Below are 25,768 nucleotides of genomic sequence, written 5' to 3' on the forward strand. Positions count from 1 at the left end.
AGAGACAAAATATTCCCTTTTTAATCCAAAGGTATTCATTTGGCAGAGGTTAAATAAAAAAGCACAGATGCTGGCTGGAGAGGCATATGACTACAGCAAGCAGATCAGTAACTGACAAGTGTCCTACGCATCCAGAGTCCCCACAGCAGGAATCATTAGGGAGGAGAGCCGGCTGCATCTTTCCCGGCCTTGTGTTCTTGCGTGTCCCTGTTCTGACCCACTACACTTCTCTGAATATAGCAAAAGGTGCCACAACTTTCATTCCCTACAGAGTTCCTGCAGAGCACAAGATGTTACTAAGTAACCGCCTAACAAAGTTGGAGGAATTAAACACCATGGACTTTACTGAGAGTCAACAAAGCTTGGCTATCAAAAACGCATTTAGGAAGCAGAATGACAAGAATCCAATATAAAAAATATTTCAGATTTCTTTCCATATATTTTGCTTTCATGATTAATATTCCTACCCGGATTTTGTAAGGGTTTTAAGCATGTTTCCATCACCCCTAACCTATAAAGCTCACAAACTAGACAATCTCCTCATCTCTGTTTCATCTTTCATGATTTTAGAAAACAAACGACCGAAAAACCAAATCTTGATTGGTAATCATCTCCGCATTGTAAGATCTGGGGTTCAAGTGATCCATAACTAATGGAAAAACAAAAGTCAGCAACAACAAAGGTTCTTCTTTCAGTTGAATTAAGGGGGTAAAGAAAGGTTGTTATTTTCTAACTTACACTGCATTTTACTGTAAATCTGCAACATCCAGTGAAGTGCATACATCTACTCCTTTCTCTCATTTCCTAGGAAGGAATGCTTTTCCTAATCCTACCAAATGTGGTTTGAAGAACCCCACTATGACTCCCAATACACTGTATGATAGAGAACTGAGAATCAGCTTCTTGGATCCTAATTACTGCTAAACAAATTTCTAAATAGTTTTGGTACAAAAACATCTTGTCAATTGTTCATTTCTTTAATTTCATCAGTATCAAGAAGGGGTAAGGTATATGATACTTAGGTAAAAAATCTGTGCCTTGATAGAGGACAAAATGAGCACTCAGTGACTCAGAGGTGAGTGCAGCTCAAAATCAAAGAAATTTATAAGGTAGAACTATCATCTTCTAAACTGTGTGCTTTTTTAAAACTCCAAATAAATGCTTGAGCAGCACTTATCTCCCAAGTGGTGACGTCATTTTGGGAATAACTGTTTCTTACATACTCCTTGAGTATGCAGGGCCTTAAATAATTAGGCCAAATCTTCTAACTAGGGAAACTAAACACATCAAGATTAATACCGTTTTAAAACACTCACCTTCAAGATATTTTCTTACTCTAAATACATTGCACCTCTTTGACTACCCAGTCATTTTTATCCTGGCCTCTACTTCCCATCTTTTGGATCTGCTTGCTGCCTGCTCTAAGGCAAAGCCTGGCCACTTATTTACACAGAATGCTTTCTCATGAATAGTTTACAATGGCTACTTTCTTTAAAATGTGCAGATTCAACACCTTTTTTTAATATACTTTTTTGATTATTTTTTTAAATACACAGTACACAGACACAACATGCATCAGATTTAGGAGGAGACTTTATACCTGTCAAGGCCCAATTCCTATCTGCTAAGCTTAGTAGTTGATTTGCTCTTTCCTGTAGAAGTCTTAGTGTTTGAGGAATGGTGGAAAGAACTGCCAGATCCTTTCAGACCATTCTTGCTTGTTTTGTTGCAGCAGTGCTCTTGTTGGCAGGACCTCCTAGAAGATGAGGAGCCTGAATGGCTAGGAGGTGATTTACTCCTCCCAAAATGTGGGGATGAACTCCTCTGATCATGATGGGATCTCCCAGCCCGGGATGGAGAAGAACTGGCAGTACGGGGTAAAGAAGAGCTCCTAGGGGAGGCACTGGGACTGCGGCGGGGGATGACTGGGCTCTTGGGTGGTGTTTTTGGACTATGTGGAGATCCCGGACTCTTACACTGGGTAGAACTCCTTGGTCTTTGAGATCCATTCTGTAGGATTTGAGCCAGACGAGAGATAAGATCTGAGTCCGAGCTGCTACTGCCTAGGACTCTGTATCTGCGCAACCTTAAGAAGAAATGAAGAAAGATTATTTCTATTTCCACCTATTCACTAAAATTCAAATAGAAACTCTGTATCACTAGAAACTAAATAGGAGTTTGCATTGCTGAACAGATATCTGGAGCTCAATTTTCCCATTAGGTAGAAATGTTTGGATCTAGGTTTTGGCTTCTGTGTTGTTCAGCTCAACACAGTATTTATATTTACATAAACTCACCCACATAAACAGCCTCAGTATTTACAGGATAACTGAAATTTCCTGGTGGTATTGGAAGAAGTGCACTGAAGAGCAGTGCTTATTGCCATTGCTTCAGAGGGACACGTCCTGTGCACCATCAGTACACTCCCATACAATTTTAAGGGATGACAAGTCCCACTGCAACTTCCTTCAAAGGATTTTGCACAACTGTATCAAAATCATCCTTATCTTGGGAATGTAGACACTGATGAAACTAGATTGTGGTTGTCTGCATATAGATGGGGCAAAGAGGTGGTCTTCTAAAATTCACTCTGCCCTCCTTTAGTTAGTTGCTTTACTTAGACATGATCTGAGCATAGCTAATTGACTCAATGTTGATGACTGGAATCTTCAAATATTTACAATGTCTACATTAAGAACAGGAAATTTTTCAAGGGGGCTGAATGTAACAGCTCCTAAAAATTTCAATGGGTTTGCAAATAACCAGCAGGTCTGGAAACGTGACCTCACTTTAAAAAAAATGTGTAAAGATTTAGTTACAGATTGTCAGGTTTCAAAATATTGAATACACATCTATTGATGTATTAGTTTTAACAGTGAACCAGGCTCATTCTTGTGTAACAGCTTCTCCTCAATCATTCTCCAACAATGTAAGGTTTCTCAGAGAATTGAAGCTCAGCATTTTTAAAAAAATTAGCTAAAGGATGGAACTTCTACAGGGTTCCATCCTGCACAGTAACTGCAGTCTAGCTCAAATCCATTTCCAATCTGAAAATCTATTTCTATTTTCTCTGCATTACCTAGCTTCAACCCCAGGTCTAGTAGGCGGCTTTCCTGGTGGTGGCCGAGGAAAAAACTGAGCTGAACTTGAACTGGTGACTTGATCAGTGGTTGCCCAAGACACCGGCCTTGGAATCTTGCTTTTTCTGGACTGAGGGCTGCTTGGAGACAAAGAGCTATCTTCATTCTGCTTACTGAAATGAGAGTCCAGTGTCAATCTAGAAAATGAAGCTAAGACATCATCCTCAGAAAACGGTACTGGAGCAGCAGCCGTTTTTTCCTCCAGTGACTTATCAGAGGCACTTGAGAGGTCACCAAGGAAAGATTTGAGCTGTCTCTTTTCCATAAGTAATTTGACCAAGTCTGTCTGATGGGCCTTTTTTAGAAGAAGCTTTTCCTTCGCAGAAACAGAAGAGGAATCTGACATTGAGTCTATCTCTTGTGCTAAAACTGGGATTCGACTTTGCCTGAATACAAAAGAAGTTTTAACTGAGTCCTTCTTAGATCGATAAGAATTCTCATTTTCTGAAATGCAGTGGTATAACTCTCCATTTCTAGGAGCATTTTTCTCTTTTTTATTCTCCTGCTGCAAAAAAGTAGTAAGGGCCACTTGGTGGCATTTCAAGTCTTGGCTATGGACTTCTTCCTTATCAGAATGAAAACCATTTTCCTGAACGGTTGCTGTTTTGCTTGCCTGTCTATTGACATGTGCGTTATTAAGTCTTGAGGGAGACAATTCTGATGTTTTCGTTGCTATTGACTTCAGAACCTCATCTTGATTTGGCACCAAACAGACAGGCCTTGACTTTGATTCTTGAGCTGCCTCAGTACTTGTTAGAGGTTCCTCCTCTGCAGATTTTGAGTTGCCTGGCAAAGAATTTTGTTCTTTGCTTAGCATTTCAACGGCATCCTCAGAAACCACTGGGAGGCCTTCTTCCTCAGCCTCCTCCACAGGAATCTTTCCAAGTTCTTTCTCTTCCTGTATCCCATTGTGTTCAGATAGATCCTTTTGGTCACAGTCCAGGACATCAACAGATTCTTTGACAAGTCCTTCCCTGCCAAGCACCTCTTGGTTAATATTAAGCATCAAATCTGGTCTGCTGGCACTAGCTGGAAGTGCATCCTCTGTCCCAGCCAAACCTGGCAAACTTTCCTTTGGAGAGGAAAGTTCCACAGTGTGTTCCACAGACTGACCATCCTGTTCTCTTCTCTCTAGCTGGTGGCCATAGTGAAAGCTCTCTGAAGCAGATTGTGTGGATGCCACTGAAGGTCTGGGTATTGTTATCTGTATTGGAAAATTTAAAAAAAAGGTGAGAAATTCAGGAATGTTCTAAAAGTAACATCCTTTAAATAGCAGCTTTGGTTCCACGTCTTCAAGATACATTATATAATGATTCTTATGAATCACAATTTTCCAATAATACCTAACTTCATAATGTCATGTAGATAATCAGGAAAAAAAATAGTCTATCATCCTAAAACAGAAATATGTAACATATAAAAACAAGCATAATGTCAGTAAAATATGTTGCTGATAGTAAATAAACCCCCTGGAAATGACATCCAACCAAACGGGCAGATTTTTATTTACTTTATTTACTATTATTTATTTATTTTTATTTACTTTAGTTTGATTACTCTTTGATATACTTTTGCATATAAATGTAAAATCTTTAACAAGTACACAGCAATATTTTTAGACAAATACAGAAGACAAAAAACACAGTGATGTTTAGATTCAGAAATTGGATGAAGTTGGTGTATGAATCTGACACAATCTGGACTCAACAGGAAGTGGAAACTGGAGTCCGAGTTTGGTTAAAAACACTTTCTCGATGCACAACTGGTAGAAGAGACAACTAGTGAAGTGTTACTAGGATTATGCTATGTTACAATACAGAATTTACTTGATTTTGTTACAGAAATTATATATGGTGCTGAGCTTACTGGGCTTGTGCAAGGGCTAGTACATTGGTACTACAGGCAATAAAAACCAAAGAAAACAGAAAAAGAAAAAAAAAAAACCACCAAAAAAAAAAATAGAGAAACCAGCAGCAAGAGTCTATCTTTTGTCTTTATAATTTGTTTTCAAGTTTGGGCCAATACAGTCCTCCATGTTTGCTGAATTAAAATGGTACATTGAGCAAAATCCTGAAGTTACTCAGTTTTGGCAAAACAGTCCTCCTTGTCTCCTCTTACTCTCAGTCTGGGTTCTTTCATCTCAAAGAAACATTATTTCTCTCTTAAGACAGTGAAGTGTTTCTTAGTTTAAAAGAGTTCTTTTGAGAGAATCCAAGAACATCAGTTCAGCTAGAACTGATAGATTCTAGAACTAGCTAGATCTAGGAAATAGATTTTTTTTAAAAACACCTTTTCATGATTAGATAATTTAGTACTTAAATCTCAAGTGTTAAAAAACAGTTTAGCAAGAACTCTGCATAGAAAGGAAAAATGGATAAGGAAGAATGGATAAAACTGGAGGGAAAAAAATAAGAAAAAGGGTTTTTGAAACAGGGCAGCTGTTCCATAGGTTTTCATACATATGTAGGAACTTGCCCTAAGACAATACATCTCCAGGTAACCTTAACTGAACGACTTGCTTTCATATGACAAAGGAACTTACTTTGGCCTGTCAGAAAAAAATCATCAGCTCATTTACAAATTCTCATCTACAAGCTGGCTAAAAGCGGGTTCAGGAAAATTTAATGCAATATTGTCCATGGAAGAGCAGGTTCAAATTTTGGAGAGATCACTTGAGCATTTGCTGTCCACTGAGCTCTGTCTTTAGCTTGTTTCAATACCTTGTTCTCTAGGGCTGCAGATGCATCTCAAAAGTAAGGACATGTAAAATTTTTCCTTTTCCAAACTTTTCACTTAATGAGCCAGTCTAGTTGCCAATTCAAATAACTCAGGTTTAAAACACCAGAGTTGTCTTCCACGTACCTGAAGGATGACTTCCCTTAGAATAGCATGATCCTGGTAAGCCCACAACTTACAGAGGTAAGACAACCTTAGGGATTTTTTTTTCAGGAGGATATTTATCTACTTGATACATTTCCAGAAGAACTGCAACTGCATTTAAATCCTCCTTTGCTCAAATTTGTTGACATGAAAACTCTCTTTTCCTTGGGATACCTCTCTCACATGTCAATTCTTTGCTAGAAGTAAGCAGGTCTGATATGAAGTTAATTTACATTTTTCAACAGCCTTTATATCCTTTGCCACATCTGGAGAGAGAATTTTCTAGTCTTTCAGGCACATCTTGATTTAACCCTTACATTCGAGAAAGAGGAGATTAGGCTTGTTGAACCACCTATAATCAAATAGGCAGGAGCTATTTGCGAAAAAAAAAAACCCACTGAACAAATGGAAAAAAGAAAAGGATATTGGACTAAGTATCAATAAAGACCCAGTACTACTGAGCAATTCATACTTTCAGAAATGTCTTTTTGAACACTTATATCACTTTCTGGATTTGTATTCACTAACAAACAAAAGGTTGATTTCTCACATAGTCAATAAATCTCTTACTAGTCTTCTCAAAACACAAGAACTGGATTATATCCCTGCTGGGCTTGCCATTTTATTATTTTATGGGTAACCATAAATGATCCTCATATTTTTATTTCTTGTGCTACTATATACACTCTTATCCTACTTTTATGCAAACTTTTATGTTTAATCATGTCAGTTATCGAAAACACTAAACCTGAGGAACAAAGATTACAATTCATCTAAGAAGTAAAATATGGGGAATACAACTTAAAATCCTACCTTTCAGTTCACTATGATATATAGTTTATAACACTGATTATTGCAATTCCCATACTTCAACAGGCGTTATATGATACAACAGATCACTAAAAATGTCTGAGACAATATATATATGGGAACAATGAGTTTGAGATTCTCCTTTCACTTCAAAATATTTGAATTAAATTACCACATAGTCTTGAATCTTTTGGCCTTTCCTAAATAATTTCCAAATTCCTTTCTGTTTTCTCAAATTCACACTTGAACTAAGATGAGAAATTATCCTGCAAGATAATTTCTTCAATAAATTTTGTGTGACAGTTAGTGGAATGTCAAGAAGGAAAAAGAGCAAAACAACAACAAAAGGATGTCTCAGACATCCTTTATGACATCTGGTAAACTTTCCTCCTTTTAAACCTTTGTCAGGCTGCAATAGTAAGTGATATGCTTGCATGAATGCCTCTGTGTACATATACAGGTGTATATACACATACATGCATACATACATATATATATATATATATATATATATATATATATATATATATCCAGCTATATGTATATATACATATACAGCTAATTGTAGAGGAATGAAATACTGACTTTAGGTCTGCAAAGTTGCTAAGTCTGAAAGACATAAAGGTGTGAATATGGATTATTGTACAATATCAGCAATAGCTTCTTCCTTCCACTCATGATGTCTGATACTTCTGCATGTCAAGTGCTGTCAGGACTTCAGGCCTCTTAGAAAAATTGTATACAGATTTGTTTCCTGATAATCCTTTCATTATTTGTAATTTCTCATATTAATATGCCCTCATTATATTACTGGACATTCCGAAGATACTTTACCTAATCAGTTTACTCTTTAGAACATCTTTCCTACTTTAGTAAACCTCAAAGCCTTTGTTTGGATCCAGGAAAACAAACCCCATGTATCCTTTCTCTTTTCCCTGCTACTTTTTCACCCATAGTAGCCAGCCGGAATACAACTAATGGCTTGCAGCACGAGTCTGCAACTTTGACGAGACCGAAAAATCTCCCTAAATCTTTCCAGTTCATCAACTTCCTCTTCATGAGTTTTGTTTACTTACATCCCTTAACTTCTATTTCCTTGCACAACATTATGCCTCTGCAAAGAAATTTGAACTGCAGGTTGCATGGAAGTGCCAAGGGTATATAGGTGCAGCGTCCTGTAATTAACTGAGTGCCATTCTCACACGAGTAAACCACTGCTGTGCTTTACATCTTGGGACACAGCTCACAGCTTCCTGCTCAAAATACACCTACTTCGCAAAATACTCCATTCCTATCACTCCTACTGACTTTCTAGAGTGTAATCCTATTGTAACCCTTACATTCCATCCCCAGATTAAGTTTACAGCAGGGAAGTTAAAGACAATTAGTTATACATTTACTAAAGTGTATTGGCTGTTTCTACAAACAGACTAATATGAAGATAAACAGAAGTACATGGCTGATATTCAGTGTTATGGAACCTCAGACTAGAGATTATTGTAAATTTTGTTACTGAATCCCTTTCAACAGCCCCATATATATAGTACAGCAAGCACTGCAGGCATTTGTAGGAACTGCTGGTCCCCAGGACACTATATTTTTTTGGTAAAAACTCACATGTGGCAGTCCCTAATCCTAGACTAAACAGAAGTAATATATGAAGATTTTTTATATCTGAAAAGAGGGACATGTTGCTCTCCACAGCTTTTCAGATATGTTATTTCTTCTATGTTAATTTTGGCATTGATTTACATGGAGGTTGCAAGAAATAGGAAGAGGTTGGAATAAGATGCAGAGCTATAAATGTACAACTGTGTTTCCAAATTTTCTAATGTGATAGGTAGCTTTTGAGGATAAAGAACATTGAGATCTGCATGTACAGTCTTTCTCTAAGGCTTATTAGCCATGGCCTGACTTCTGAATTCTTTAAACATCTTCCCTTTTCAGTTATTCCTACATCACTTACCAGATAAAATAAGATTTTTTTGTTGTTGTTCTAACATAAAAACTGTATCCTCAAATAACCAATAGGCAAATATTGATTGCTCTGAAAATAGTATCTTTAATTGCTTTTAGAGAATGACTGTGACTGCTAATAAGTGGCTAATTAGTTTGGTAACATGACTAAAACACGTACTCATTCAGTTTGAAACTATTTCTATATAATAAGCAGAATAAACCAGTTGAAGAACACTCCTGAAATTTACTGCTGAAATGGAAAGCAGAGGCACTTACGGACTATAACTTCATAACACATACATAACACTTCTGTGATACTGCTATTAAAATGGTCAGTATTGTAGTATTTTTCTTGAGTTCCACATAAATGGTTAATTTCAAACAAAAAGAACATTAATTTGCCTTAATGCACAGTTCAGAGGTGTGAAGTTTTTTTCTCTGTAATTACAGTTAAACTAGAATCATATATGAATTTAATAATAGAAGAAAAATATTTTAAGAAATAAAGATGTCTAAATTAAAAATTATCTTGTGGATGATACTATAGACAGTATGTACACTTATTTAACGGCACAATATTAATTAGATTAATTAAAACTTCATTACACGAGAAAGAATCATTAGTCATTATGTCCTGAACTGTAACCACCTATTTATTTCAAGATGATTATAAGTATGAAGTGTTGTCATGGAAACAATTGTTGACCCTAGAGTTAATAAACTCGCCATGGGAATCCCACAGACCACTTAGCTTTCCTGAAACATCTTTGCTTATTTTATGCTAATGAAATTATGATGTTAGAAAAATGTAATAAATCACACATGTTTTGTGTAGGATTGGCATTTTAAAAGAATAATTTAAAAAAGAAAAACTAAAACTTCAAGGACAGACAAGAATAGCTGAAATCTGTGATTTCCAATTTTGGGAATCTTAAAAGCACTGCTGATGCCAGAAAACACAAACATTTAAAATAATTATAACTTTTTATATATTTGGGTTTTTTTGACTCAATGTATGTGGATGCTATTACCAAGGCAAATTCATTGTCCAGACCTTCATGACTTTTCTGTTGCTTCTAGTAGAGAAACCTGCAGAAGCAGAATGGCCAAGAATGGTTCTGTCACTAGAAATGGAAATGTTCCCTACAGCAACACACTATTTGGAAAAAATTAAGTCATTCATGCTGACTGCTTGTCCTCAACCCTTAATCACTTAATTTACAACTTGGAAAGTTCCCATTGGAAGAATTTAACATGCTGTACTACTTAATTCTTCTTTACACCAAAAGCAGATGGGAAAAAAGTATGCCTGCAGAATTTCCTTCAGACAAAAGACTGCCCCAAAAAGGCAGCATTTAGATTTCTATGTATCAAGATATTTCCTCTGACACTTGGATAAAAGTAACAAATAAAAGTTTTCACTTGTCTTCATCAGAAAAATAGTGCATAGAATAACATTCTTCTAGAAACTTCATTATCAATATAAAATCTAGTTGTTTAAAAGAACGTAAGCCAGGCTAAAAATTATTGAAATATTAACAACTATTAATTACCCTTTCATGAATGAGATGGTAAAACATCTGTACATTTTCCCTACTTAATAAAATCAAATATACTGTGTATGAAACAGTTCTAGAAGCCACAAACTGGACTAACTCCTTGAATTTCTGCCTTGATTAAAACAGGAAAGAACCTAACTTAAACCTCATGCTGACTCAACATAGTTTCCATCAGGATAGGTAACAAGAGGCATACAAATTCTGTAAATTCTGAAATTAGAATATTTTTTCTACAAACTATGGCTTTAACCATGGCAGCAGCAAAAACACAGACTCATTGAACAGAGAAAACCTTTTCCTCCACTTCTTTCAAGAACACATCTATTTGATAACGTGCCACGCCTTGAAAATGAAGACCAGAAGAGGATTTCTGGACAAATGTATCCCTTCATGATATTTTAAATTCTAAACCAGAGCGTTAACTAGCTGAGTTTTATAGTAATCCAACCATACATGCCAAGTTAATACCACTGACAAATTTGAAAAGAACCCTTTGGGGTTTTGTTTGCTTATTTGTGGTTTCAAAAGCGATTGTTAAATATGAAAACCAATGTAAATTTCATTCTCTTGCAATTGCAGAATAGTGAAACCTGCTAAAATTAGTTCATTAAGAAAAGCAAAATTTACAACAATTATGTGCACTCCTGGCCCATAAACTTGAAATGCCTAAAGTAAAAAAAAAAAAAATTATAAGGGATATGCATTCTTTCTCTAAATAACCCTTGAATAAGTCAAGAAGTCTTATCTTATTCTTCCATAGGTCCCTGAATTCCAGTGAGAAGCTTAAAATTAAGGTAAATTTTTCAACTCAGATCAGTATATTATTTCTCATCTCGCATACAAATACGAAAGTGATGGCTTGCATCTCTATAGTTTCTTGTGTGGGAAGATTTTAGAGCATTTTTAACTAATTATATAAGTATATAATTACAAAATATTTTTTAAATGTTCCAATAAGGTAGAAATTTGAGAAATTTATTATAAATTTTCTATATTTATTATTATAAATTTTCTTTATTTATTATAAAGAGAAAATATTTGTATAAGTGACAACTAATTCTAATTGCTTAACCTGAGAGACACAAAATATCCTTCCCTAGCAAAATGCATAACCATAAAATAATTAAATTTAAATTAGCCTCCCTTACATACATGATTAAGCACACTGAAGAAAGAAAATACACCTGAATGACAGACAAAACTGGAGTCCACCTTTGTTAAGGACTGTATCATATTGTAGAGCATCCAGTTTAGAAATATTCTATATTGCTGCAGTGGCTAGAAGAGGTGTTCACTATCTTATTGCAAAATTTAAGCTGAGAAACCAGAGATAAAAATCTGAGGTCACTGATTCTGATTGTTTCTTAAGACACAGCTACACATTTAGCACTACAGCTACTTAGGCAGTATCTTCACACACAGACCTGGCCAGTAGCAGCTGCACTCACATCACCTTTACCATTAACCTCACACAACACCCGATGCAGCTCTCCAAATGAGCAGACAACTCACCTGGTTGAAAAATTCACAGAAAGAAAGAAAAAGGTTAGGTTTCAAGAGGATTTGCTGTACAATTTGACCATGCTCTAGGTGAGAAGGATACTAATAGCACTCCAGACGCACTCTTCATACCCAAGTACAAAGAATTCATCTGGGTTTTTATGAGCTGTAATGCTACCACACTCTTTTCTTTATGCTGTGAATTGAATAACTAAGGAGAGCTGAAGCAAAACACTCCAATTTTCTTCCATTATTTATGTATGGCAAGACAGGAGTCCTCTATTGAACAAATAAAGCCTCTCTGCACTAGTGAGCAGAGAACAGAGATTTTTATGACCTCCTCTATCTGATACCAAAGTACAGGAAGATAGGTTAGAGTTCCTGAACCCTCATTCATCAAAAATCTGTAAAGAAAGTCGCTTTGCTTGATTTCAGAAACAAATGCATCATTTCTTATTTTTTAATACATGAAACTAAATTCAACAGTACAGATCCCTGACCTCTGCAATTCATTAGTTATGAATGCTGAACCAAATTTCTGACACAGGAAAGATGTGAAAATATATTCGGTACCAAATATTTATACAGACTAACATAAACGACATAAAAATTCTTTTAAGTCTTTAAAATGTGTCAAAAAAAGGACTTGCAAAAGTCCTTGAATTCTTCAGTTGAGCCATGAAGTACATGAGGCTTTCATTGTTGGAATGAACTAAACAATTATGTGCTTGTTTTTTCCATAGGAAATGACAAACTTGAAATTGGTAACACATTTGGGACTTTCAAATCATAGCTCAAAAAGCAATGCAGCGGTCAAGCACTTACCAGGTAAAAGGAAAGAAGAGGCTTAATGCTTACTCCACCAAGTAGCACCACCTGGCACAATGCCAGGTCTTCTTCACATGACAGAGTATATCACTTTGCAGCCATTATTAATATTACTCGTGTATTTATTTTTTGGGTACTAAGGAAGCCAGAAAAGACCCTCTGTGCCAACTTGCTTTTTCTGAGCATTGTGCACATTTCACTAAGTCTGCTAATTACACCTGCAATAGATTCTGATTGAAAAACTTAAATCATAGCTACAGACCAAAAAAAAAAAGGTAATTTTGCATCTTAGGTACAAACCAATGCCAAAAAGTCCAGAAGCTTAATTCATAATGACTCAATTTCTCTTAGGTCTTCTGTCCTAGTCAATACATCAGCCATCATGAAGAGTGTTACTGTTTGTTTCTATACATCAAGCACAGAAATATAGATTGTTTTATATTCAGCTGGAAAACAGTCAGGGGTTTGACTTGTTATCACACATCAATGATCCCACGGAATTTTGGAAGTAACTAAGGTTGATGGATTACTTTTAATATCAATACACCTGTTCATCCTTCACACCATCTGTAATATAGAACTATACTGAAAAATACATTGGCAATCAAAGGCAACACAAAATATGATCCAAATGAAATATTAATGATAAAATGATGATGATATGTTAGTCTTATGCATTAATGCTATATCATACTGCTTTACCCAACAATGCAAATTCCTGCTACTTAGCAAATCTCAACATTTTTGTGACTAATACAAAAATTACTTCAGTTATGATTGCAAGCCTTCATCTTCCATATTGAAATGAAACTGGAAATATAAAACTGTAAAAAGCCCCCTTTCTCTACTGACATTTTTCATTACCCGTGACCCCTCTTAATTGCCATCTTTATTTTATATACTGTAGGCAGGGGGAAAATTAATTATTTGCTAATTTCCAAAGAAACTATCTATTTCTATTGAATTTGATTGATCCCTTTTTGTCACATTAAAATAATTTAGGATAGTCCAAATTTCAATATGTGCTCCCAATTTGAAATTCAGCTGGTACTGTGATTATAGAAACACATTATTCTTAGTTTTAAATAAAGAAGAAAAATAAAAATCTCTATTTCATAATCCTATCTCTTTTCAAGAGAAAATCTCTGAGGAAGTGAATCTGTTTTCCAGAACATCCAGAGATACTCTGTGCTCCAGATCTTAACCTGAATAACAGCTCTTTAAATACTCCTCTCTTCTAAGTGGGACAAAATATCTTCCTCACAGAGTATTCCCAACTCTATTCCTGGAAAAGATCCATTCTTACTCCCCAGCTTGATCCTTCAAAACATTTTTTGGATGCTGTGTATAGCAGTATGATTAGCATATGCCTGCTACTAGACTGAGCAGAGCGACTGAAAATGTTAAACTTTGCAGATGACTGCTACAATGCAGTCACTTCTATGAAGACAAGGCTTATTCACCTGCTCAGGTTGTGCTTTTGAGATGCGAATGACAGGGGGGAACTTGTTGCCACAGGGAATGACAGGAAGCTGCCTACGACCAGTTGAGCAGGAGGAAGAGGAGTGGCTCTCAGCTGACTGACTCCTTGGTAAAGCAGCCTCCCTCAGAGGGTCCAAGTGGATGGACAGATAGGCTATAGGGCTCATGGTGCGGAGGATGGGACTTGAAATTCTCGGAGTGGAGAAATGCAGCATATGACATGAGTTGAGCTGTGAGAACAATATGGTGGGGAAGAAAATAAGGTTGAATATATTTTAATAATTCTTGTTTGTCTTGCCTTTATGCATTCCCTCAAAAACCATATTCACAGCTCACTAAGAGGCTGAAAGTTCATAATTTAAGAGGTGTCTTAAGTCTAATCTTCACATTTTCCATCATCCATTTTCAAAAATCCAATATCAAAATCAAGAATAATCATCATTTCTCTAGCTGGCCTCTTCATTCACTCAGTCTTAGAATCATAGAATCATTTAGGTCAGAAAATAAAATCAGATTCTTTAAGTCCAACCATTGCAACTATTATAACTGGCCAGTAACAATCTAGTGGAAATTTAATAAACTCACAGAGTCTGTTTCAAGGACGTTGTGTACATCAGTTGATGGATGGCTAGTTGATCATTGACTGATCCTTTTAAACACTTAGCACATCTTCACAACATCATACCCATGTTTCTGAGATTACTACACTTACAGCATATACACCCATTGGAGGCTTTACACCTGTGCCAATAGCAGCATACTTTAAGAACTGCACCTGACAGGATTAATCAGTAAGGTTAATAGTAAACAATTCTGATGAAATTTCACAAATATGGGACCAGACTAGGAGGATACACTGGCCTGGAGAATCAAGGAACAATTGCTTCATCTTGAACTGCATTTATCTGAGCATTCAGATAAGAGGTAAGAAAAAATAATAGGAACTGTAAAGTCTTCCAAACTATTAGTTTTAGACAAAGTACATTTTTAAACTGCTTATCGATGATTCTAATAAACCTGTAGCTTTGATATACAAAGCTAAAATCCACCATTTTTTTGCAAGACCTTTTCCAGCACTGAATAAATATCTGATGGTGACACATTTAAGTCTCTGTAAATGAGATTGCTATACATAGTTAGCATTCTTTGTTCCAATTACAGTTAGAGAAAACCATGAAGAGTAGAGATAAGGAAATTTTCAGCAAGCTTCATGCTTTTTGTTTCCTACCATGGTATTTGCTATTCTAACCTATATCCTTTGGAAAGCAAGAACATCTAGCAAGCATTTCTGTTTCTAAGGAAAAGATGTCTTTTAATTGCATCAATACTAAAGCTTCTGTTCCCACAATGCATAGTTGACTTTCAGCTGGAAAAAAAAAGTACTTCCAGTATCTCATAAAAGCAGCAAATGAGGATAGAAGATACATGAAAATTAAATTACTTACAACTCAGGAATAAACAGAAACTTAAGAACAAGCTTTTGATAAAACATAATAGTACCTTGATATACAAAGTTTCCATTTCAGCAATATTTCTAAATAATAAAAATAAATAGGTTCACTCAGCAGACCCTCCTCTATAACACACACACACATATATACATATCTACACAAATTTGTGCTGTCAGGCAAATGGCACCAAAGCAAACTGTTTTTTAACTTAAACTGAAGATGGAAAGAGCTGTTACATGTTTAATTACTTCAAATCTGTTATTTCTTATTCACTGAAATATCTGCTTGACAAATATATGTTGCAAGGTTTTGTGCATGCACTGTATGAAGGTCATTCAATACAAACAGAAAATTAATGAAGCTGTGAGTCCACAACACGGAAAGTTCAGCTCTAGCCCGTTAGTACCAGAGGTAGGAAAAGAAAACCAGAGCCATGTGATGCAAAGTGCTGCTCCAGTATAAATTCACTATTAGTGTAGATCAGCTCAAATTCTTTTGAGCAATTAGCTTCATAGTAGTAGATATTACAGCAAATCACACACTGTCTGTCCTGCAGCCAAAATCAACATAAAGCCATTGTTAAAGCATAAAGTCAACACGTACACACTTAGCATGCTCTGAGGAGTTCAACAGATATGTGACCATGTGCCCACAACTAAGCCAGATCAAATTGGTCTGTGCTGGTAGCACACAGAATCTGTATTGCAACTGGAAAACCAAGACCGATAACAAATGACAAATGACCAATATGACAAATACTTCTCTTACCTGCAGGCCTTTTTCATAATAGACAGCATAATTTGCTGTAACTTTTTATGTCTGAGACTTTCTCACACCCAAGCCAATAACTTACACATTTTTCTCTCTTATCTTTTGAGTTCAAGTTTCCTTTCTTAACTGGTGCAACTTTACATTCTTAATAGAATATTGAATAGAATGTAGATGTTGATCCTTAACAGGTGAGAAGTGATATTACTAACAATTACAAGAAGTCCACATACACAATTTCAGGAAGAATATTTATCTACAAATGGAAGGACTATAGACCAGAAATTTCTTTCCTCCAGGAGAAAATAAAATTATGGGTGAGTGTATGAAATATTAGTTTCTCATACAGAAACATCCATGCTACTACTTACTAAAATACTGAGCAATAAAGCCCTGAAAGAAATAAAGAACAAAGAATAGTCATCAAAGTAAAAAGGAAATACTAAGAAAAAATACTTGACTTATGATAGGAAAACCATTTTATTCATTCACCACTGAAGTAACTGTTTGCATACTTAACAAACCTATCAGAATAAGCTCAAAAAGCAAAACTGTATTTTCTTCTAACTGACAGTGAAGCAGGTCAGTAGAAATCCATATGGGAGGTACATTCATAAGCATGACAATCATGAATTCTGGCATGTCTTAGAGTTTCAAGCTGTTTGAAAGGAGTGAACTATTTCAGTAATTATATTAAGCTTCTACACTACTATAATTTCAACATCTATTTTTAACCCCTTTCAGTAACACGCATTTGATTTATAGTCCTAAAATTAACATTCTTGGATCCAAGCCTGCTCTTAGTAACTGGTGCAATATAATTAAATCAGCAGAAAAGTAAAGTATGACCTTTGCCTATTATTTTTATTGCCAGGAAGGTGCAACCCAGAAAAAATTATTAAAGAACAAGAGCATCTGATGCACAACCAAGGATCACATTGAAAAAACAATTTCAGGGTAAGTACTCAGGAAGAAAGAAAAGGACTCAACCTAAGGTCACCAGGACTTTTGAACAGAGAGAATGACAATAAGAAGAGGCATATACACACACTTGCTCCCAGTGAAGTGACTAGAACACTCACCTATAAGAGCTAGGTTCTAGTACCCATCATAGGGAATATTTAAGTATCCTTTAAAAAGTGGAATAAATCAATGAAGGACAAAAAGAAAAACTCACCCTGAAATAGTCTCTTGGGCTCTCCGTGGCTTTCAAGAGCTAATGAAGTAGATGGAAGACTAACACAAATTGCCGTCACAGTTAGAGCAGACACGCTGTACAGACACACTGTTCCCAGCTCCTAAACTGGACAAGTAATTTCTATTTTCTTTATTCACTGGTCAGTTTGTATTTCCTATTGTATATCATTCACTTTCGAAACACCAAGTTCATTCCTGCCATTCATCTTGCACTCACAACTCTACTTGCCCTTCCAGCATAATATAAACCACATTAATTTCTCCCTTTTTATAGGTCATGACAAATACTACTTATGTCCCTGCAAAGCCAAAGTAAAATATAATTTCACTTGAGTTTCTACTTCAGCCAGTATTTCTTCCAATGCATTTTATAATAATTAACTTTGTTTGCAACTGTTTCTGCTCCTGTGTTTTGAAGCTTCTTCCTTTTCAGACAAAGATATTGTCCATTCTTTGCACTGTAGTACATAATATTTGTACCACCTTTACTTTTAGTTTTAGGTACAACAGCTATTTCCTGCAAAAGAGCCACATTTGTATAGAGTTGTATAGTGTATTTGCATATAAAATTACAAGCTGCTTTTAATGGCTTTTGAAATAAAAACACTTGATAATTATTATTTTGTACAGGACCAAGTGCTGCTCTTACTTGTCTGTTTTGCTAAAACTGACCTTAAAATACAAAAACTGAACAACTTAAAAATTTAAAATAATTTTTCACCTTTAAAGGTTCCTAACCCATCAAAAATTCTTTCATGCAACTAATAGTTCAAACTAAATCTCAAAAAATCTGTTGTTTAACACAGTTCTTGCCTTTTCCATGAGAACCTAGGTGTAGTTGAAATTTTACTGTGCTGCTATAGTTAATTATATTGAGTAGTTAATTTTCACTATAAAGAATATTCCACACTTTATAATAAACGAGCAGTCAGTGACAAGTTTCTTTTTCTAATAAGCTGGTGGTAACTTTAACAAAAATTGGTGATACATAAAGAAAAGATACAGTCAGGTTTCTTGGCTCAAGGGAACTTGAAAGAATTGACCTTTAGATCATAAATGCTACAATATCTACTTAAAAAGGGGAAGAAATAAAACCATGAGGTGATTCCCTATCCTTCTCCTTAAGTAAAGGCAAAGAAATCTTTGTTTAGAAACAGTGACAGGAGTAAAAAGTAAATGTTCAAAAACTGCACAACTGAGAATTCTTCAGAAAATATGGAAAAAGAAAAACAAGAATATGCAATGGAAGCAAAGCAATCTCTCAGTGAAAAATACATGAGCAAAGTAGGAGTTGCAAAAGCATTTTAGAAGTGAAAAGCATCAACACTTCATAAAAGGCAACAAGGTGTTTGTATAAGGACCATTAGAAATTTCAGAAGGAACAGGAAGAATCAAATTGAATTCCAGAAGGAAACACTGCAGGAATCATAGTAAGAGATGAGAGCAAGTAACTGTTTCTTTAATTTCAGCCACTTCTTTCATTTCAGATTTTTTCTGAAACACATGAAACACTGTAGCACAGGATTTTACATATTCTATTGCAATTTTATGTTTACATACTGCAAATATAATAAATATGCATTCACATGTGTGTCTCTCACTGATTAGGAATCACTGCACAAGGAGCTTCTTTAGGTAGACAGGTATATAGATGGATAACTCTGTTAAATGTGGCCAGTTTTGTGGGTCACACCTGAAGAACAATTAGCACTTCCATGAGTGACTGTAAACAGCTGTGTAACAGAATATGGAAGATCAGTCTTCAAGACTCAAATCCCATACCTGTTGAAACTAGGAATTTCTGCTACACTGCTGTATTTTAGTCACCACCTTTACCATTTCATCTTACAATTCTGAATAAAGAAGTTTTCTTACCGGAGTGAGTGCTCCTTCTGCTTGAGCTTCCATAGGACTTGTAGGGGTGGCCGCAAGAAGCTGTCCTGCAGCTCCAGACAGAAGTTCCAATTTATCTGTAAGCTGTTCAGATGCAGCAGGATGACATTCCATGTCTAGAACAAACTCCACCCCTGAAGTTTGGTTCTTAGCAAGGACATTGTTTCCTGCCCAACCACCCTCTCTGGACTGCTCTTCTGGAAGGGATTCCTCTAGAACTTGTAGTACCTCTGGCTCTTCATCTGAGGGACTTCCAGTCATTTTGTGCCCTAAAGCCTCATTTGTCCTGAAGTCCTGCAAGTCCCGTTCCTTATCTATTATCACCCATTCCTTAGAATCAACCTCCTGCCTGCAGGAGCTTAGGTTAACAGCTACAAATCCATTGCTCATAACACCATCAGCGTGGTCAGGAGAATTAGCTGACACAGGCTTTGAAGCATCTGGAAGATACTCTTCATCATAGTGCCAAACATGGTCCGTGCGGGCAGTCACAGGAGCAGGAACAGATGTTTTCTGAGAAAGAGGAGGAACAGCAGCAACAGGAGTCTCTGCCACTTTCAAGTCTTTCTGCTTCTTCTCCAAACTTAGAGAAAAGAAGTTAATATCTGAATTAGTTGAGAATTAATTAAATAATGTATGTTACATTTGAGTGTTTTCAGAAGAAAATTAGGTTTATATAAAAATTTGTTGTCATATTCTAGAACCTACAATGGTTCAAAGATCCACAATTTGAGATAATAAAGTATGATGTCAAGTAAAAATGGATGGATGGTCCAGAAGGGAGAATTGTGAGAGAGAATAACTCAGTAGTGAGGTTACCACAGATGTCCACTGCACTTAATTTGTGACAAAGCAGAAACTCAAAGAGGAACAGAAGAAACAGATGTCTAACATACGTTATATGTTTTCAAGAAGAATGTTATTTATTGCTTTGATTGATTCCTTACTTACTCTTTGTGTAATTTGCTTTCATCAAACAAATTCAAATTCCTAGCTCCCCTATGAAGTATTTAGAAGGTTTTTGCCACTGTCATCACTCCAGAGCTCTTCTACTGTCCCCACTCAACCTCTGCCTTTCAGTCAGATTTCACTGTGTCCCGCTCCCCATATTCTTTTTAGACATAGGAAAACTGAGTCCATTTTCATATACCTGTCTCTTTTCTACCTTCATATTCCATTTTAAGTTCGCCGTCCTCCACCAAGATTTTTTTATGTTGGTTCTACACCTTTGGGCATAACTAAGCCTGCTTCATAGATTCCTAACTTCTTCACTCTACTTCCTGTAAACCTCCCTTCTCATGTCATATAGCCTTATGTCGTGTTATCTCTATTGAGCACCTGATGTCAACTCCTTATTCAGGATGAGTTGTACTGACTGTATGCCACTGAAGAAAAAGTTAATGAATACTTGGATTACAACCACCAGGTCTTGAAATACGAAATTCTTAGGTGTGGAAGTCCAACTTCAACTGTATTCTAGCAATAATCATTTTCTAACGTAGCTGCCATGTAGTGAAACCCATTAATTGAGCAATATTACGAAAAATACTTTGCTGTAACTTCCATAAGCATACTCCATAGCTCCATTCCTGCTCTTCACACAGCAAAGATAATAGCATCCAAATCACATATCCTTAAAAGATCCCAGGAAAAGGATAACTTAATTTCTTTACCAGGTCTCAAGAAACTTATCAGTGTCGGGCTTAGACTCCAACGTCATACGCTTCTCCAGTTCAAAGCTGTGAATGGAACGTAACTTTCGCACCAGTGGAACATCTCTGTCTAACTGGGTGGTCTCTGAGCGAACTCGGATTGGAGAACCGAGACTCGGGGCATTAAGCATTCCATTCCCTGGTCCATGGCTGTTTTCTTCCTCTGTGGCAGCCTGTGCAAAATGTAAAATAAAAATGAAGGAGTGCCAAAAGAAGAGGAAGACAAGGAACTACATGGCAAAGACCCTCCAAGTTTTTAGAACGTGAAAAGCCAATTTGTATTTCGAATGGTCCTTAAGTTCATGCATAGTTAAGGTAGTTAAATATGCTCTTCAGCACACACCTACAGCAGACAAGGTACTGGCAGTATACTGGATCTGGGTAAGTCTGAGAACAGGGGTATCAAAGACCCAATAATACAGTTACATTTATTCTGATTTTTCACACCCATCTCTGAAATATTCTTTAATTACAGTCTGAAACTTTGCACTTAGTAGCATCTTTGGTCTGCTTTACACTCAAGTGCTCTTATTAAAAAGAAGTTAGCTCCCAGACTGTCTTTTTGATTCTCTGGAGCATAAAACACTAAATCTACAAAATATTTCTATGACTTTAAGCTATGTTTTAACCCAACTGCATTCTATCTTAATAATGACTGAACATGATTTAGAATAACTGAACATGATTTAGAGCTGGGAAATCATGATCATTCTTAGTTTCTACAGGTGCAACAGAAAGTGCCTTTGTTTGAACCAGAAAAATCTCCTTTCTCTCCCTTTGGGAAAAACACACAAATAAGCACATTTGAAAACAGGCACCATACCTCGGTCTTTCCCACAATACATTTTTTTCCTAGCAAATAATGAGCAACAGCTTCAAAATTAGACAGCCCTCCTAGATAAAGAACATTTTAGTACCAGATCTGTTTTCGTGTTAAAAACACTGTTATATGAAGAAAAAGGCTACATCTGTCCAGGCATGAAATACTGTGATTGTGAATAAGGAAGACAGGAACCAATTCTCAGAGACCATTTTTTAAAATGAAGCTGCATTCTCTTCTAAAGACCAGCCAATGAATCTCTGAATCAGTACAAAGGTATTATATCTTATGGAGACAAAATCACCAAGTGAATTAAATGGATACTGCCAATCATGCTGATGATTTGTCAATTGAAGAACATTAAAATCTTCTTTTGTAAAGTTAAGATCCAGCTTCTACACATGCAAGATGCAGGAAAATTGCTTTGAATTCATTCAGTGAGCAAGCATGAAGATTGTGTCTGAAGAAAACGAGTAAACTACAAAGAGCCTCAAATTATCAGCAAGCTATTCATCATAAAAACCTGATAAAGTGGCAAAAGACCCAAAAGCCTGTCTGATTTTTTCAGTATATAAAAGGTGTTATCTCTGCCATAAATTATTTTCTTAGATCATTCTGGCTAATCAGTATCAGTACAACTGCCTTATTAATTATATCTTATGTGAACTATCAGGACAAGAAACTGTTCAAAGATGGTCTTGACAGTGCAAATTTGAAAGTACCTTACAGATCCCCAGTTTTATTTTGTTTCTGTTTGCATCCATTTCTTCCCAAACATCTTTTTCCTGAGGACGCTGATGTCCAGGGGATCCAGGTAGTTTCTCAGGTGATACCCCAACAGGAATAACATTCTCTCCATCACTGAGCTGTTCATCAGGGAATACTTCATCTGTATTCTCCCGCAGCAAATCTCCTGGGATGGGAGTGGCATTGGCAATTCTACGAAAGTAGTTTAAAAACAAAATCAGAATTGCAAACATTTTTATATTCCCATGTGTTTACAGAAATTATTTTCTATTTTCAAAGAAAGAAACAAACAAAAACTTACAAAGAAAATCATGTTTCTGCAGAAAACTAAATCTTGGAAATTATTTAATATAAAACCTCTTATTTCCTGGCTTTCACAACTTATTTAATTTAGGTACATAAGAAAATATGTAAATCAAAAAAACTATCACATAAAAGCTGGGTTTTTTTAAATGTTTTTGAAGCCACGTCTGAGAAAATTTGTTAGAGATCATGTCCAGGTTCAACTTCTCTCCTGTCTCTTCTATACATATTTTTCTACTCAAAAAAATTAATGGCACCCATAAACACTTCTAACATTCATCCATAAACACCTCTTATATTCTTCAGTCCCCTGAGATTAGTATGGATATTATCAAACATCACATCTTGTCCAATTTACTTCATTACATAATGTCTCAAACAACATATTAAACATTATTTCAAACACAACCAAAATCTATTTCCAAATTTCTTATAAAGATCTATTAATTTTTCAAACTTACAAGGAAATTGAAGCTAGAATTTTATTTCAAGCTTACAGAAAACAATGGGTTTATTTACAGGCAGTTAAATTTCCAGGCACTTAAACTCAGGACACATTACTTAGTTTCACAAAATACGATTTAGCAAAGGATGGATGAGCAAATTTACATGCAATTTCCTGAAGTACTATTTTTATTGCAGTAATTTTAGGACTGCAGCGCTTATCTTTCAGGATAGTATAAACTGGTACCCTAAAAAGGGAAATACTTCAAATGCAGCTTCAAATCACAGCTCCCAAACCTCACTTCCTCTATGCATTCAAAACCCTGCAGAAAAAAACTAAATTATGGAGATCATTTCCCTTTGGTAGGAAGCCCCTCTGTGGCTGCCATAGAAGAGACCACACCATACATACCCAATTGCAGCTGGCGTAAGACGAGTGTGCAACTGAGGGGTGGTTGAAGTTGTTGTTGTTGTCAGAGAGCCATCAGTTCCACTCTTCTCCCAGTCAAAAGGGTCGCTTTCAATAACTCCAAATGTTTTCATGCTGTTGTCAAACACAGACATGAGAAGCTGAAAATAAAGAAAAAAGTTAATAAGCTTCATTTTTGTCTAAGAGACCAAACAATTAAGAAATATCCCTCTGTAATACTGACAACAACATAAAAAAATAGTTTTTTATATAAACACTTCTCATTTTTCAAGATTTTGAGGCCAAGATATACAAAATTCCATTTTATTAAAATAGAAAAAAAACCCCACCCACATCTGTTTTTATCAGGCGTGAGGCAAAGATACACCACAGACTTTTACAAAAAGACAGATATACATACACACAGAGATGCATAACTACATTGCTGAAGAATGCCATACAATGGCTCTCTAGCACAGGAAGAAAAAAGAATACATTTGGTAACACTGTGAAACCAAGAAAATTAATGAGTTGTAGGAAAGGATACTTTTCTGCTAATCCATACCTTTCTGTCATTAAGAACTACATAGCATTTACTTCATATAATGCTGACATTTATACTGTACAAATGTCTAACTTTCAATCCTCAGTTTATGCTATGAAAAAGCCTTTGGAAAATTTATATCCATGACAGAGAAACAAATGGCATCACTTTCCTCTCTCTGTGAAATAAACTTTGTCTATTCTATAAATGATGGGAAGGCTGTGTCCATATCATTCTCTTACTCTGTAACATTTCTATGTTTGTTTTTATTTTCCTAGAAGCAAAAAATCTGGGGTTTTTTTCCAATCCAGATGCTGAAGATTTTTCCACACTCTCCTTTGGCATACCCTTTGGCAACTTAAAATAGATGAGAAGTTTGGATCATTTCTCTTGTGTGGAGTGGTCTCACCCATTAATCTTTACTTTCAAGAATCTTCTGTGTGCCAGCTGTCACAGTCATTTCTGCAACCCTACTGAAGAGTACAAGGCCATGGTTCACCCTGTCTCTTATGTACTGTGTTTAATTCTTCTCTCCCTCTGAACATTAAGCAGTGTCTCTGAAGTAATTTTTAAGGTCGTTCTCCTTTAAATTTTTTCATCAATTTCTGCTATAAGGCAAATACAAACTCAAATGCTTAATTATATCAGGAGGCTGAGGCAATGTATGCACAAATACCTGAATAAAATAAACATCTGACATTGCCAAATCAAACATAGCTTCTTGGCCTAAGTCATGAACTTTTTAGACTGTAAACTCTTCAAAGCAGGGATATACACACATTTTTGTTCACTGCCCACTCATAAATACAAAGAATACAGTAGGTAGGAATAACACTGCAAACACAAGAGAGATCAGAGTTTAAAGGAGCACCCTCACTGCTCTAAATAAAACCACCCTGCTCTGGTCTAAAGCACATGAGCAAGACTCTGTTGTAAGGCTCAGGCTGCAGCTACACAACTGCAAATGTTCCATGAACAGCCAAATGACTGTAAATTACTGGGCTGTCTCTACCGTGGAAAAACTCTGTCCTGGTATCATGTGCTGAGTGCACATGCTGTGTTAGATACAAATAAACCACAAAAAAGTATTCAAAATTACATGACTGTCTATATGCTTTATCATTCAGGTTCTGTAATGCAAACCTATTTACCAATCTATAATCAAGGTTTTTCTATACAACATCAAAGTTTCTATAATAGTACTTTTTACCATAGGAAAAAAACCCCTGATACATCTTCATAACCAGGCCCACAAAACATTGAAAACTTTTTCCTCACTTAATTGTAAACTATAAATTTCATGGAAATTTGTAATGGAGAAG

The 25,768-nt window shown here is 35.9% G+C and overlaps 1 protein-coding gene across 6 annotated transcripts in view; it reads right to left on the bottom strand.

Moving 5' to 3' along the window:
• Window positions 1-1,575: 1,575 nt before the first annotated feature.
• Window positions 1,576-25,768, bottom strand: part of TTBK2 (tau tubulin kinase 2) — a 75,164-nt gene continuing 50,971 nt past the window's right edge. For 3 of the 6 annotated variants that reach the window (XM_086891771.1, XM_086891773.1, XM_023928207.2), the window contains exons 10-16: window positions 23,906-24,063; window positions 22,722-22,938; window positions 21,141-21,352; window positions 19,450-20,050; window positions 14,140-14,388; window positions 3,080-4,344; window positions 1,576-2,086 (exon numbers count right to left, since the gene is read on the bottom strand). In XM_086891771.1, coding sequence (XP_086747897.1) covers window positions 1,618-2,086; window positions 3,080-4,344; window positions 14,140-14,388; window positions 19,450-20,050; window positions 21,141-21,352; window positions 22,722-22,938; window positions 23,906-24,063 — 3,171 coding nt within the window. In that variant the 3' untranslated portion in view covers window positions 1,576-1,617. The remainder of the gene's footprint in view (window positions 2,087-3,079; window positions 4,345-14,139; window positions 14,389-19,449; window positions 20,051-21,140; window positions 21,353-22,721; window positions 22,939-23,905; window positions 24,064-25,768) is intronic. The other 3 variants (XM_086891774.1, XM_086891775.1, XM_023928208.2) reach the window with 1 other exon arrangement.

This window comes from Cyanistes caeruleus, chromosome 6, assembly GCF_971803275.1.
Source record: "Cyanistes caeruleus chromosome 6, bCyaCae1.hap1.1, whole genome shotgun sequence".
Lineage (NCBI taxonomy): Eukaryota > Metazoa > Chordata > Aves > Passeriformes > Paridae > Cyanistes > Cyanistes caeruleus.